General features: G+C 44.0%; 1 protein-coding gene across 3 annotated transcripts in view; it reads right to left on the minus strand.

Moving 5' to 3' along the window:
- Positions 1-14,685, minus strand: part of PREX2 (phosphatidylinositol-3,4,5-trisphosphate dependent Rac exchange factor 2) — a 628,296-nt gene that overhangs the window by 329,229 nt on the left and 284,382 nt on the right. For all 3 annotated transcript variants that reach the window (XM_033933977.1, XM_033933976.1, XM_033933978.1), the window contains 2 exons: positions 10,373-10,465; positions 1,044-1,192 (listed from right to left, as the gene is read on the minus strand). In XM_033933977.1, the coding sequence (XP_033789868.1) occupies positions 1,044-1,192; positions 10,373-10,465 (242 nt within the window). The remainder of the gene's footprint in view (positions 1-1,043; positions 1,193-10,372; positions 10,466-14,685) is intronic.

Below are 14,685 nucleotides of genomic sequence, written 5' to 3' on the forward strand. Positions count from 1 at the left end.
AGGGAGGGCTTGAGGTTGCCCCCTTACCTTCTGAACAAACCTCTCTTCCAGTAAGGTAGACTCTCACCCATCACAATAGGCCCCCCAGGACTGGTCCAAGTGGCCCAGAAAGGGTGATGGTCACACTCATTCTTGCCTCTAGCAGTTGGCTCAACCAAAGGCCTGATGCTAGAGATCTCAGCAGCCATTGTGCTGAAAAAGTTGCCAGGGGTAGGAGTGAATGGAGATCACTCCTGCCCCAAATGCACCCCACGGACCACTAGGTATCTTAGGTAGCTCTGGGCTAGTTATGAGGGGAATGAGAAGGATAGGGAACATTTCAGAGGGTAGAAGAGGAAAATAGAGAAGCTGAGGACCCCCTTGAATGTTATGTGAGTCCAGCAGATGTTCAGTTGGGGTCTACATAACTGTCTTATGCGTAGGGTTACCAGATTTTCCTTCAGGAAAATCTGGACCCATGGCCACACCCCCAGGACTACCAGTTCTGCCTCTGTCACTCCCTGTTTCGCCCCCAGATGGCATCTGCGCATGCGTGGACGTGACACATTGACCTCATGTGCGTGTGCCCGTGATGTCACCGTGTTGCATCCACGCATGTGTGGATGCCCCTTCCTGATGCGATTTTGGCGGCAAGCTTTTCAAAACCCAGATAAAGTGATGGGTTATGAAAAGCCATCCAGACCCCCAGACATGTCCTCAAAAGGACGACATGTCCAGGGAAATCCAGATGTCTGGTAGCCCTACTCATGCGGGACTTAGCTGAACATTGGTCAGGACCTGCATAAGCTCTGTGAGCCTACTGGGATCTAGTTAGCCACCAGCATTAAATACTGGGACCTAATTTTTTTTAAGTGACTGCTGCTAGCTGAATATTGACTGAAAAATTTCTACCTGAGGCAATAGAGGGCTAGGTGACTTACAAAACCTCACAAGGAATAGCATTGATATTTGAACTGTGCTTCCCTGGTTGTTAGTCACTCTTCCACTTTTTAAACTTGTTGGTAAGTTATAAACATTCATCCTACATACATAGAGTAACTTACTCTCTCGGTTTTGTGCTCATAAGTACCCTGAGGGGCTTTTTGCTGTTTAAGCATGTCCTCAGGAAACAATCCACTTCATGGAATGGTCTCAGGAAAACTAGGTCACCGTTGATGGCAAATATCTTTTTTCCAACCTCTAGCCCTGCAAGCTAAGCGAAATAACAAAACCAATTACAATTGATTGTAAAATTGAAAAGCTTCTGGTATGCCTTATTGCAAAGTATTATATTCAAGAGATAAAATGTGATGCCAGTCTGACATGTAGCAGTATCTTGTTTCCAAATTCAATCAGAGAATTGCCATTCTGCGACAACAGAGGCATGTGCCCTGCAAAGGCCTCAGTTTATTGAGCTAACAGCAAACTTCATTTAGCACGTGATAAAATTGTGCTCATAGGGAGTACTTTGAAATACTGTGCGACACTTCTAATTTTTGTAAGCTTCTGTATGTTTTTCTAGGTCCCTAAGTCAGGTACAACATGATTATGATAATGAACTGTGTAAGTTTCTAAGTTTATTAAAAGTTTGAAATACTGCCTAATCAGGCTTCAAGGCGGTGTACAATAATAAAAAAGGATTATATAAAACAAAAAAGTATTAATAAAATCAGACATTACATTAAATATATGTAAACTAGCCCCCTCTTCTACGAAACTGCGCTAGCAGTTTTTAGCGCAGAGAGAGCACAGAGAGCAGCGCTGAATGGCCCGCTCTGTTCCCGATGCTCAATGAGTTCCTATGAGCGTCGGGAGCAGCGCAGGCCATTCAGCACGGCTCCCTGCGCTAGAAACTGCTAGTGCAGTTTTGTAGAAGAGGGGGTAAGTAAATAAATAAAATCAAACATCATAAGTATAGTTAGTTAACAAACAGATTAAGTAGGACAAACTGGAATAGAAGGAAAAAGGGAGGAACAACAATCTTAAAAGTAAAGTATGGAAAAGGTAAAAACATTAGGAAGGGAGAAAGGAAGATACAAATTTAGATATTATTTAGTCCAAAAGCATCAGCAAAGAGGAAAGTTTTAAGTATGGACTTAAAATGGTTTAGAGGCATCTCTTCTCTTAAATATTTTGGCAAGGAGTTCCAGAGAGATGGGGCAGTTACTAAGATGATATTACTAGCAAAGGAAAGCCCAGAGTCACTGGTATCATTTTGTTGTTGAAAGCTCGCAGAACAGGAGCATGTATAATTATTCTGGTACTTTTGAATAATATAGAGGGTGGAATACAATCCCCAGGGGAGGGCATGAAGTCTACAAGAAGAGTGGGATCTGAAGGCTGGGGTTATGGTTTAACTGCTGGGTACTTTTTTTATATCTAAGAGCTGGCTGGTTGGGAGGAAACAGTGAGGGTAGATGTGCCACCAAGGTACTTGCAGGTGGGGAGGAGGATATTACACAGTTCCCTCTAAGCTGAGCAGAAGTCCTCCACATATAGCCCTGCCAGTGTGGGGTACTGTATCACTATCACATCTTTAATAGTGAACTCTGAAAGACTCCAGGGAGTCTATCTGTCCCTAGTGAATGAAACTACAATATTGAAGCACTGCCCCCCACTGGCAGCAATGCAGTTGGAGGACTCCTGCTCAACTCAGAGCAGGGGCATCCAACATCGGCCCTCGCCAGGTCAGGTTTTCAGGATTTCTCAAATGAATATGCATGAGATTTATTTGCATTCAATGGAAACAATGCATGCAAATAGATCTCTTGCAAATTCATTGGGGAAATCCTGAAAAGCCAACTGGATTGTGGTCCTTGAGGACCGGCTTTGGACAACTCTGGCTTAGAGACAACAATGGAAGGCATCATTGTCATTTTAAGATGGTATTCCCACCACTGGATATTGATGCAGCTGGACATCCACAAATTTCTCAATCACAGCAAGGCATAGAAAAATGCCACAAGATTAATTAAACTGGAGTATTCAAGTATTGCTATGCAATAAATCAGTGGTTCCCAGTGGCGTACCTAGGGTATGTGGCACCCGGGGCCCATCATTTTTTGACACACACACCCCCCCCATGTAAAAAAATATTTTTTGTAATGACCATGAAACGGAATAAATGATCAGAATAGAAACAGGCAGTGAAAATTTTCTTATATTCCAAACATAACATAACATAAATTATGTCTGAATTGTCATGACATCAGAAGTACATATGGAGTAGTTGCAGGTGATGCTTGGGACAGTTCTGATTGTGTTAGTTCGGTTTTATGTGTTTTTTGAATAGAAGGGTTTTTATTTCTTTTTGAAGGTTTTGCAGTCTGTGGTCGATGTCAATTGGTTGTAGAGTTGGGGGTCGAGTGTTGCAGCTCGAATGGCTAGGAGGTTGTCGAACAGTTTTTTTCTTTTGACGTTTTTGGTTGGAGGGTGTGTGAATGGTGCGTGAGTTCTACTATGTCTGTTTGAAGTGGATTGAATTATTTAGCTGAAGAAATTAGTTACCCCCTCATCCCACACACATTAATTCTCTTCCATTTTTGTTCCCATTATAAAAAACACTGATAAGTTCCCAGAAAAAAAATACATTAAAATAAGAAGTGAAAACAAAGGCCCCTACAGATGAGAACATAACATAAGAATAGCCTAACTGGGTCAGACCAATGGTCCATCATGCCCAGTAGCCCATTCTCATGGTAGCCAATCCAGGACACTAATACCTGGTCAAAACCCAAAGAGTAGCAACATTCCATGCTACCGATCCAGGGCAAGCAGACACTTCCCCCATGTCTTAATAACAGATTATGGACTTTTCCTCCAGGAATTTGTCCAAATCTTTCTTAAAACCAGCTACACTATCTGCTTTTACCATAACTTCTGGCCACTTCATTTTTAAGTTTAGATCTTTCCTTTCAAACAGAGACCTTGCTAGATGTCAAATACAGCACAAGGTAACTTCACATGGACTTAGCTGTGCAGGAAATGTGAATCTCCTCATACACCCACCATAAAGTGCAAAAATGTGCAAAGGTCTGTTTTTTTCTTTCGATCACTACATAGCCTAATGCCACACAAGCAGCGCTGTTACAAACATATTCTGTAGGTCAATGCTAAGGATAACAAAGTTTCCTTCCTTGGACCAGAAGGAGATACTGATAAACCACTGGAAGAGATCCCATAATAACACCCAAAGACCCACTCAGTGTGTGAACCAGTTGAGTGGAGTGGACTAACTGGGGGGTGGAAATGGGCCCGGAGTTTGCTCAGCAGAATTTCCCAGACCACCTCTTCCTTTCAACACATTGACACGCTGCCACCACCACCACTAGGAACACCTCACTGGGTAGGCCAGCTATGCTATAAACTTTATAAAACACGTTATTATATTTTCTTATAAAGCACATATTTTAACTGAACTCTCTGACATCCTCAGCCTTTCCATTCACAAAAATAGAAGGACAAAAAGTTCCCATTTCCTGCTGTCTCATGTCCCCAGCCTATACAATATTTTTTTTCTGCAGACCCTTCAAAAGCCTGACCAAATCCTCGTTTCACTTGCATTATAAAGTACTGAGGATGCAATCTCTACCCAATCCCAGGTCCTAAAGTCTCAGACAGTAGCGCAAACTAATGCTGCCAGATTCAGGAAAAAAAATTTTGATTCGATTCAGCCTATTGAATTGGTTTTTCAATTCGATTTTCCTGGCCAGTTGGGTGATTTTTTTTTTTTCAAAACTCCTGGTGGGTTTTATAACTTTTTCACGCCCTTTGGCTTCTCCTAACCACACTGGCGCTATGGTGTAAATAAAATAAAGAAACAAAAAGGACTTTTCCTCTCTCTGTTAAATCCTAGCTCACGTTTGCAGTCCAACACCAGCTCTGGCAGGATACACATTTCAAATCTGACATATTATAATCACAAAACAGAAAATAAAATTAATTTTTCTACCTTTTGTTGTCTGGTTATATTTCAAATCTTGTTGGTCCAAGGCTCTGGTTTTCTTCTGATAACTTGCTTGCCAGGGTCTCCTTCTTTCTTCTTTCTGCATGCTAACCATCCATCTGCCAACTCTGTCCTTCCTTTCCATTTCCCTTCCCTCCCCAGGAAGTCTGGTATCTTTCCTTTTTTTCATCTCACTCCACAGATCCACCTTTTCTTAACTACCCTTTCATCCAGCATCTCTCCTTCCTTCCCCACCACCCCAGAGTCCACCATCTCTCCCTTTCTTTTCCCAATTACCCTCCTATCCAGTATCTCTATCACTCCTCCACACCATCCCTTGTGTCCAATTTCCCTCCCTTTCTGTTCCTTCCCTCCCTAAATCCCATGGTCCATCATCTCTCTCCCTCTCCTCTATTTTCAGACCCATTATTTCTTCCTCCCCCCCCCAAAGTTTGGCATATGCACGTCTCTTTGAACACCCCCTTCCCTCCGTGTACTTCTAAACCAGAGTCCCCCCCAAAGGCCTGTCCCCCCTTAAAGGCCTGCACCCCCCTTGAAGGCCTGTCCCACCCCCTTGTAGGCCTGTCCCCCCCCTTTGAAGGCCTGCCTGCCTGTCTCCCCCTTATAGGCCTGTCCCCCCTTGTAGGCCTGCCTGCCTGTCCCCCCCCTTGAAGGCCTGCACCCCCTTGAAGGTCTGCACCCCCCAAAGGCCTGCACCCCCCGAAGGCCTGCACCCCCCCTGAAGGCCTGCACCCCCCTTGAAGGCCTGTTCCACCCCCTTGTAGGCCTGTCCCGCCCATGAAGGCCTGCACCTCCTTGAAGGTCTGCACCCCCCCCGAAGGCCTGCACCCCCCCTGAAGGCCTGCACCCCCCCGAGAGCCTGTCCCCCCCTTGAAGGCCTGTCCCACCCCCTTGTAGGCCTGTCCCACCCCCTTGTAGACCTGTCCCCCCCTTGAAGGCCTGCCTGCCCCCCCTTGAAGGCCTGTCCCTCCCCCTTGAAGGTCTGCACAACCCCCCGAAGGCCTGTCCCCCCCCTTGAAGGCCTGCCTCCCCCCTTGAAGGCCTGCCTGTCCCCCCCCCTTGAAGGCCTGTCGCCCCTTGAAGGCCTGCCTGCCTGCCTGTCACCCCCCTCCCCCTTGAAAGCCTGCCTGCCTGCCCGCCCGCCCCACCTCGAAGGACCGCTCGCCCCCCTGACCTCCCCGCACCACCTATGAAGCAGCACTACCTATGCTCCCGGCCTTGCCGTTCAGTCCCCCCCCACCACCCCTGAAGGACCGTTCGCCCCACTGACCTTCCTGCACCACCTATGAAGCAGCCGCAGCAGGATCGCGACGCAATCCCTGCGCTGCTTAGGCGCTGCTTCCTGCGCCGCGGTCCCGCCCCTCCTCTGACGTCAGAGGAGTGGCGGGACCGTGGCGCAGGAAGCAGCACCCAAGCAGTTCAGGGATCGCTGACGCTGTGGGCTGCTTCACAGGTGGTGCAGGAAGGTCAGTGGGGCGAGCGGTCCTTCGGGAGTGGGGGGGGGGACTGAACGGCAAGGCCGGGAGCACCCCCTCAGGGCTGGCACCCGGGGCGGACCGCCCCTCCCACCACCCCCTTGGTACGCCACTGGTGGTTCCCAACCCTGTCCTGGAGGACCACCAGCCAGTCAGGTTTTCAGGATAGCTCTAATAAATATGCATAAGAGAGATTTGCATATCATGGAGGTGGCAGGCATGCAAATCTGTTTCATGCATATTCATTAGGGCTATCCTGAAAACCTGACTGGCTGGTGGTCCTCCAGGACAGGGTTGGGAACCACTGCAATAAATCCCACATAGCTTCTAGCACCATTTTACTTCATCTTAGTAAATAGGTCTCCAAAAGAGATATAGGGTGAATAGTGCACTGGTGTCCTGCTCATCCATGATAAGAGTTTAGTGCCACATTTCTCCCAGAGAGCTGAATTAGAGGACCCCTTTATGCATATATATTGGATATTAATTATATAAACAACTCTATTCATGCACACAAAAAACACTGCTTTACATGCAGATACTGATTTTTAAACTGTCTTCTAAATGGGAAATTTTAGCACAGCGCAAGGACACAGGAGCACAGGTAACATCGTAAATGATGACAGATAAAGATCCAAATGGTCCATCCAATCTGACCAACCTTACACTCTCTATAAATTAATGATTTAATTTAAATTGTTCTTTTTCTTAGATATATCTGGGCCAGAAACCCAGAGCTCTGCCCGGTACTGTGCTTAGGTTCCATCTACTGGAGTCTCCATCATAGCTCATTCCAGCCCATCTAAACCATTCCAGCCGTCTAAGCCATCCTCAGCCCATCCTCAACTGAATGGCCATATAGGGGAAACAGTCCATGCAAGTCTGCCCAGTACTGGCCTTAGTTCTTCAATATATACCCATTATTTTCTGATTAGAGATCCTCTGTGATCATCCCAAGCATTTTGAACTCTGGCACCATTTTCCTCTCCACCACCTCCCTTGGGAGATCATTCCAGGCATCAACCACCCTCTCCATAAAGAAGAATTTCCTAATATTACTCTTCAGTCTACCACCCCTCAATCTCTAATTATACCCTCTGGTTTTACCATTTTCCTTTCTCTGGAAAAGATTTTGTTCTATGTACCAAACAATTTGCAAGCAGAGCCCAACGGTGTACATTAACCCCCTAATTCTACAATTAGGCATCCGACACACTCTCAGATTCTATATAGGTCACCTAAATTTGGTTGCAGAACCCCAATTCACATGCAGATTAATTAGTTAATTGGGTGCTAATTGGCAGTAATTTGGATTTATGAGTGCACCTGCCTACACGCTATTCTATGACATTGTGCACCCAAAGGGGCTGATTTCATAAGCAGTGCCTAAACTGACCGTCACCTAAAATAAAAGGTGCCAGCTGTGTGTCAATCATGATTAGGCGCCATTTACAGAATTGTGGCTAGTGCGCCTATGTAAAAACCTAGGCACCTGAAACGTAGGCAAGAGTTTTAAAGGCCTACATTTCAGGCACTTATGTTTTTGGAGAATTGTACTTAGCAGGGCCTAACTCATGCTCCGCCCACAGATATGCCCACCTAGGTGTTAGGCGCCATTAAGCGTGTTATGATAGATGGCTATATTTATAGAATTGGATAGATGCCTATCTCACAATTATTTTTAAACCAATTATTGAGGCTGTTGAGGGTATTTTGCCAATTAAGTTAGACACCTAACTATAGGTACCGTTTATAGAATCAGCCCCAAAGTGTCTTGTGAGCAACCCTAAAGAGGGCGTGAGCATTTCAGGGGCTTTTCACATATTTATACACAGTGTTAAACAATACCACAATTATACACTTTCAATTTGTGCGCCAGGATTTATGGTCAGGTTTCAGCTGGCGTAAGTTCTCGCACCATAGCTGGGCACAAGAATCTACTCTAAGCGCTTTTCTATAATAATAATAATAATAAACGTTATTTTTGTATACCACGAGCAGTTCAGAGCGATTTACAGAGGGAGAGACTGTACACAGACAGCGAAGTTACAAAGAAAAATTTTATAATTACATTGGTAAGCCAGGAATAGCTAGGTCTATCCGGAAGAGTTTCAGAGAAGTTGCAAGGCAGGAAGGAGTCAGAGGAATTTGTGAAAGAGATAGGTTTTAATTGATTTCCTGAAGGATAGGTAGGAGGGTGAGTTGGAAATGAGGGTGGTTAGATATTTATTCCATTTGCCTGCTTGAAATGACAGTGTTCTGTCAAGGAATCTCTTGTAGATACAGCCCTTTGGGGAGGGTGCTCAGTCAGAGTGCCCTTTATAGAATAATGCTTAGCATAGATTTTTCACAAAGTCTAAACCTGAATGCCAGTTCTTGAATCGGGCCCTTAGCACACAAAGTTCTGTGTGCAATTTATAGAATAAGGTCAGTTGCTCATGCAACTTAATTCAATAACTGGCTGTAACAGTAGATAAGACATAATAGTTAACTACATCTCTAAACATGTAATTAATTGCATTCTAGGGTTACCAGACATCCAGGAAAACCTGGATAAGTCCTCATTTTAGAAGACTGTCTGGGTGCCCGGATGGACTTTCCAAAACCCAGTAGTTTGTCCAGGTTTTGGAAAGCCACAACCTCCGGCTGCATCTGCAGGGCCTCTGAGCATCTGCGGATGACGTCACAAGCATCTGCGCATGCTTAGAGGCCCTCCAGATGTGGCTCGGATGTCAGAGAAGAAAGATGAGGCTTTGTGGGGGGCAGGGCCGGGGGTGCAACAGGGCAGGGCTCGAGGTAGAATAGGTTGGGGCTGGAGGTGAAACAAGGCGGGGCTGGGGGGGGGGGCTGAACAGAGTGGGGCCATGTGTCTGGGTTACTACAGCAGAAAATCCGGTAACCCTATTGCATTCTGTGTTAGCAGCCATAGCATCAACAAGCAGTAGCAGGCAAATCATAGGTTGCATACGCAGGAGTTTCGTCAGCCGTAAGCCTGAAGTCATTATGCCATTGTATAGATCCATGGTGAGGCCCCACCTGGAATACTGTGTGCAATTCTGGAGGCCGCATTACCGTAAGGATGTGCTGAGACTGGAGTTGGTCCACAGAATGGCCACCCGTATGGCCTCAGGACTCAAGGATCTCCCGTATGAGGAACGGCTGGATAAGTTGCAGCTGTACTCACTCGAGGAACGCAGAGAGAGGGGTGACATGATCGAGACATTCAAGTATCTCACGGGCCGCATCGAGGTGGAAGAAGATATCTTTTTCAAGGGTCCCGCGGCAACAAGGGGGCATCCGTGGAAAATCAGGGGCGGGAAACTGCACGGGGACACCAGGAAATTCTTTTTCACTGAAAGGGTGGTTGATCCCTGGAATAGTCTTCCACTTCAGGTTATTGAGGCCAGCAGCGTGCCTGATTTTAAGGCCAAATGGGATAGACACGTGGGATCTATTCACAGAGAAAGGTAGGGGAGGGTCATTGGGGTGGGCAGACTAGATGGGCCGTGGCCCTTATCTGCCGTCTATTTCTATGTTTATTTCTGCCTTTCCCAGGCGCCTGAAACTCCCCCAGCAGTTACAGTGGAGGTTTTGCCCCACCCCAGATTAATTTTTGCAGTTACCATGGTTTACTAAATAGACCCCTTAGAAAATTATTCCTCTATCAGATGTCCAAATTTTTTTGTTCCTAAAATTGGATACATTTTCCACTAAGACAATTCCATTTTTAATGCATCTAATATTAGATAACTTAACTGTAGACTAAGACCCACGGCTGCATATCTTTTCAAATTTGAACCCTGTAAAACCTGACCATTCTCATAATATGGAACCTAATATACCACAGTTAAATGCAAGCCATGTCAGATTGAATAGCATCAATCTACACAGGGTAATTACTATCCAATTCCAGTATTAATTAGTAGATTTTATCTTGATTAAAATGTGTTACCTCAGCACTGGAACCTTTTTCCAGGAACTTAACAATCGGTACCTTATTTTTATCTTCCAATGCAAAGCCATAGCTTCCTTCAGTAGGTTTAATCTGAAATAGAAATCAATAAAAATTAATAATTGAAATAATATATTTTTCGACAAAAACAAAATCCTTTCAACTTTACTCAGGTTTTATTATGTTTAAATACTATGATATCATTATTGAGCCATACGATGGAAGTATAATTAAAAACATCTAACATCTTTTAACAAAGCCACATTAGGCTTTTTTATCACTGGCCGCGGTGGCATTAGCTCCAGCGCTCATAGAATGCCTTTGAGTATCGGAGCTAATACCATCGCAATAAAAAAGCCTAATGCGGCTTCATTAAAAGGGGGGGAGGGTTAGATATTTTCACATCATGCATATATTCAGTAATGATATCTATTTTTCCACATAGAACTTGTAGGGAGTAATTTTAAAAGAAGCCATTTGGTTTTAAGCACCACAGGGGCCCGCACCCCCAGGGGGTGCAAGATGAAATTTCAGAGGTTGAAACAGAGTGCTCCTTAGTGACAAGTCACAGCTCATCACTCAGCCTTCTGCCAATGTGCCTTGAGCAGTGGTAGTGGGTCTAGGGGTGGGCAACTCCGGTCCTCGAGTGCCGGAAGCCAGTCGGGTTTTCAGGATTTCTCCAATGAATATGCATGAGATCTATTTGCATGCACTGTTTTCAATGCATATTCATTAGGGAAATCCTGAAAACCCGACTGGATTTCGGCCCTCAAGGACCAGAGTTGCCCACTCCTATAGTAGGTGGTTCTGATATTACATTTGCTAGGGATTTCCAAGTTTCCAAATTTATTACAATATTACTATCTCACGTCATTGGTAATCCTTCTGGGTGGCTTACAATCTAAAACTCAATATAGTCAATAAACAGGTTGAAACAAATCACATATACAGTACATGAGTCCAAGGTTAAATTGAAATACAGTTTGTTTTTATAAAAGAGGAGGAAGGTAAATACAATTTGGCAAGCTTGTGTTCTGCCTAGGTACGAGGGCTGTTCAAAAAAGTATCAGACCTTAACTTTTCTTGTGTAAACAAATAAAGCTAGGGAGGCGTGGTTTGGTGCATGTATAGAGGCGACCCTAATGCGCATGCTTGAATTATTTCCCGCCTACAGAAGCTGTCAGTCACCGGCAGACCGCTGATGAGTGAGGAAGTGTTAGTGAGCGCCGTCCAATTTTCTTTTTTGACAAAATGACAGAAAAAGTTGAACAACTTTACTGCATTACATTTTGTGTAAAGCTTGGCAATTCCCAAGTGGAAACGATCCGCAAGATTCAACAGGCTTTTGAGGACAATCAATGGGCACCACACAGATAAAGGAGTCGTATAACTGCTTCAGAGATGGCCGCACATCAGTAGAGAGTGAAGCACGTTCTGGTAGGCCCTCAACATCCAGAAATGAGATCATCATTGACCAAGTGAGGACTCTGGTGATGCAGGATCGTCAAATCACGATCAGAGAACTTGCAGACGAGGCGAGCATCAGCGCTGGATCCGTTCATTCCATTTTGACTGAGGATATGGGCTTCAGGAGAATTTCTGCGAAGTTTGTGTCAAAGCTGCTAACGATCGAGCAGAAGCAACTCCGTTTGGAGATCGCACAGGACATGCTGGAGGCTGTGAACAGTGATCCCAACTTCCTCAGCACAGTATCACTGGCGATGAGTCCTGGGTTTATGGGTACAACCCTGAAAGGTACCAGATTTCAGTCAAGAGAAGACATCATGCAGAATGTGACGGACCAGTTGCGAGCAATCTCAAAAGAGGCGTTCCAGCGCTGCTTCCGACAGTGGCAGAACCGTTGGAAGAAGTGTGTGGCAGCCCAAGAGGATTACTTTGAAGGAGATTAATATAAGATTGTTGTATCTGAATACGAGTATTTTTAATTTATAACAATTTTATTGAAAGAATCAAATAATCAATACAATAAGAAAATACAAAAATACATTCAATACAATAAGAATCACAATAATAATATTTCATATAAATTTATATCATTCCTTCAAATTAAATTTCCACATAAACTAATCCAATCTTATCTACACCCCCCTTAATTCCATCCCCTACCCCCTACTTTTCTCCCAAATGAAATCCCTCACCCTGGATGAAAGTTGAAAAAAATAAAGAAATAAAATAAACTGGAATGTAATTAGAAAACTTAAGTTTCATCGTAAATCATTGCAAACCAAACTTCTTATTCTTGGTGAAAGATTCTGAATATAAGGATCCCAAACCTCCATAAAAAGACGAGTTTTTCTAGGCGAACGTCAAACTTCCCAGCTCTCAAATAAAAATAAACGATGTACTTGATTCCTCCAATGCCATAAACATACGAATATTTTTTATGAAGAAAGATCTGATACTTTTTGAACAGCCCTCATATACACCCCCTTGTATTTTCATGCTATAGCACTTATAAGTGCTCTTATTAGAATAGCGCTATATTTTGCTATATTTACATGTGGATACATCTCTTCCACATGTAAATATAGCAAAATAGTTGTCCTTCACATGCATAGCTATGGGGTTATGGACTAGATTCAGTAAATGGCCTTCAAAAAATGGTACCGTACACAATCTGTGCAAAGTGCTATTCTATAAACGGTGCTGCAAATTGTACACTCTTTATAGAGTAGCACTTAGAGCCAATTTCAGTGACAAACTTTGGGCACGAGGATTTATAGCAAATGAAACCTGGTGTGAATCTTGGCATGTAATTTAATAATAATAATAATAATAATTTTATTCTTATATACCGCCAAAGCCGTAGTAGTTCGAGGCGGTTTACAACAAAGAAGGACTGGACAATCAGCAAATAGGTACAATCAGCGAATATAGATACAATTTGTATAGGTAAGCAGGATACAGGTACAATATATAGGTACAATATATAAAGGTGAGCAGAATAACAGTGGAAGGCATAAGAGATCATGGGAAACAAGAGGTCAGGCATAAGAGGTCTTAGGATACAAATCAGTTGAACAGATTTGTTTTTAATAATTTTCTGAAATTTAGGTAGGATGAGGAGCGCGAGCCCAGCCAATCATTTAGTTAGGCACAGATCCCCAGTATTCAGTAACGGCACACATCTTTAGTGAACACCCCTCTAAGGACTGGTCAGGTGCGTGCAAATTTTTCCTCATGTGAGCGACAAGATCTAAAAAATAAAAATAATTCTACAAGCTAAGAATTTTTCAGATTCGCAAGTATTTTTGTGAGCAACCCATGTCAGATCTGTGAGCGACACTCCTCGAATGTATGAGCAATGGCACAAGTGCTCAATTTAGAGGGAACATAGCCCTTGGCCCACCTTTGCCCCTCCTATGGGTGCATCCCCTTTTGAGCTGCATGCTACAAGATTTGCATGCAGGGTTACCAGACGTCTGGATTTCCCCGGACATGTCCTCCTTTACTAGGACATGTCCGGGGATTCGGAAGGCTTTTCCAAAACCTGTCACTTTGTCCGGGTTTTGAAAAGCTTCCCTCAAAATCACATCGGGAAGGGGCATCTGCGCATGTGCAAATGCAACACGGTGACATCACGCGCACGTGCACTTGATATAATTGCATTGCTTCCGTGCATGCACGAATGCCAGCTGGGGGCAGGAATGGGGCGTGACACAGACAGAATGGGGCAGGCCTGGGGGACATGTCCATGGGTCCGGATTTTCCTTCGGGTTAATCTGGCAACCCTATTTGTGTGCAGATCTTTATAAAATGGCACTTAGCAAGATGCACATACAAATCCAAATTATTTGCCAAGTTACACCAATAATTGATTGATAGCACCCAATTATTGGCACTGATTGGCTCATTAGCCAATTTAATTGTGTGTACATCTCCAAATAGTGTGCAATTTTGCATGCAGAAATGTGCATGCTCTTTATAGAATCTAGGGGTTTGCATATATTCAGTACCATCACTTCTACGGAGAACGGCACTAAATATACATAAAGTATTTAAATGCTGCAGCCAGCATTAAAAATAAATAAATAAATAACACCAGCCATGGAGCTGAAAACTGACCTATTAGGTGGCCTCTCCATGTTTGTACAGTACTTGCAAAAATCATAAAGAGATCTGCAACTATTTTGAAATTTCAAATAGCTCCTGATATTGCTTCTCTGAGTTCCTCGTGTATTTGGTAGAAATCCAGTCCTTTAAAAATTTAGTGATGATCCACCAATTGCGCATTCTGCGCAGGAAGCAAAATGTGTCATTTGATTGGTTCCCGGGTGGGAAACATTTCTTTC

This window comes from Geotrypetes seraphini, chromosome 2 (assembly GCF_902459505.1).
Source record: "Geotrypetes seraphini chromosome 2, aGeoSer1.1, whole genome shotgun sequence".
NCBI classification, from domain to species: Eukaryota; Metazoa; Chordata; class Amphibia; order Gymnophiona; family Dermophiidae; genus Geotrypetes; species Geotrypetes seraphini.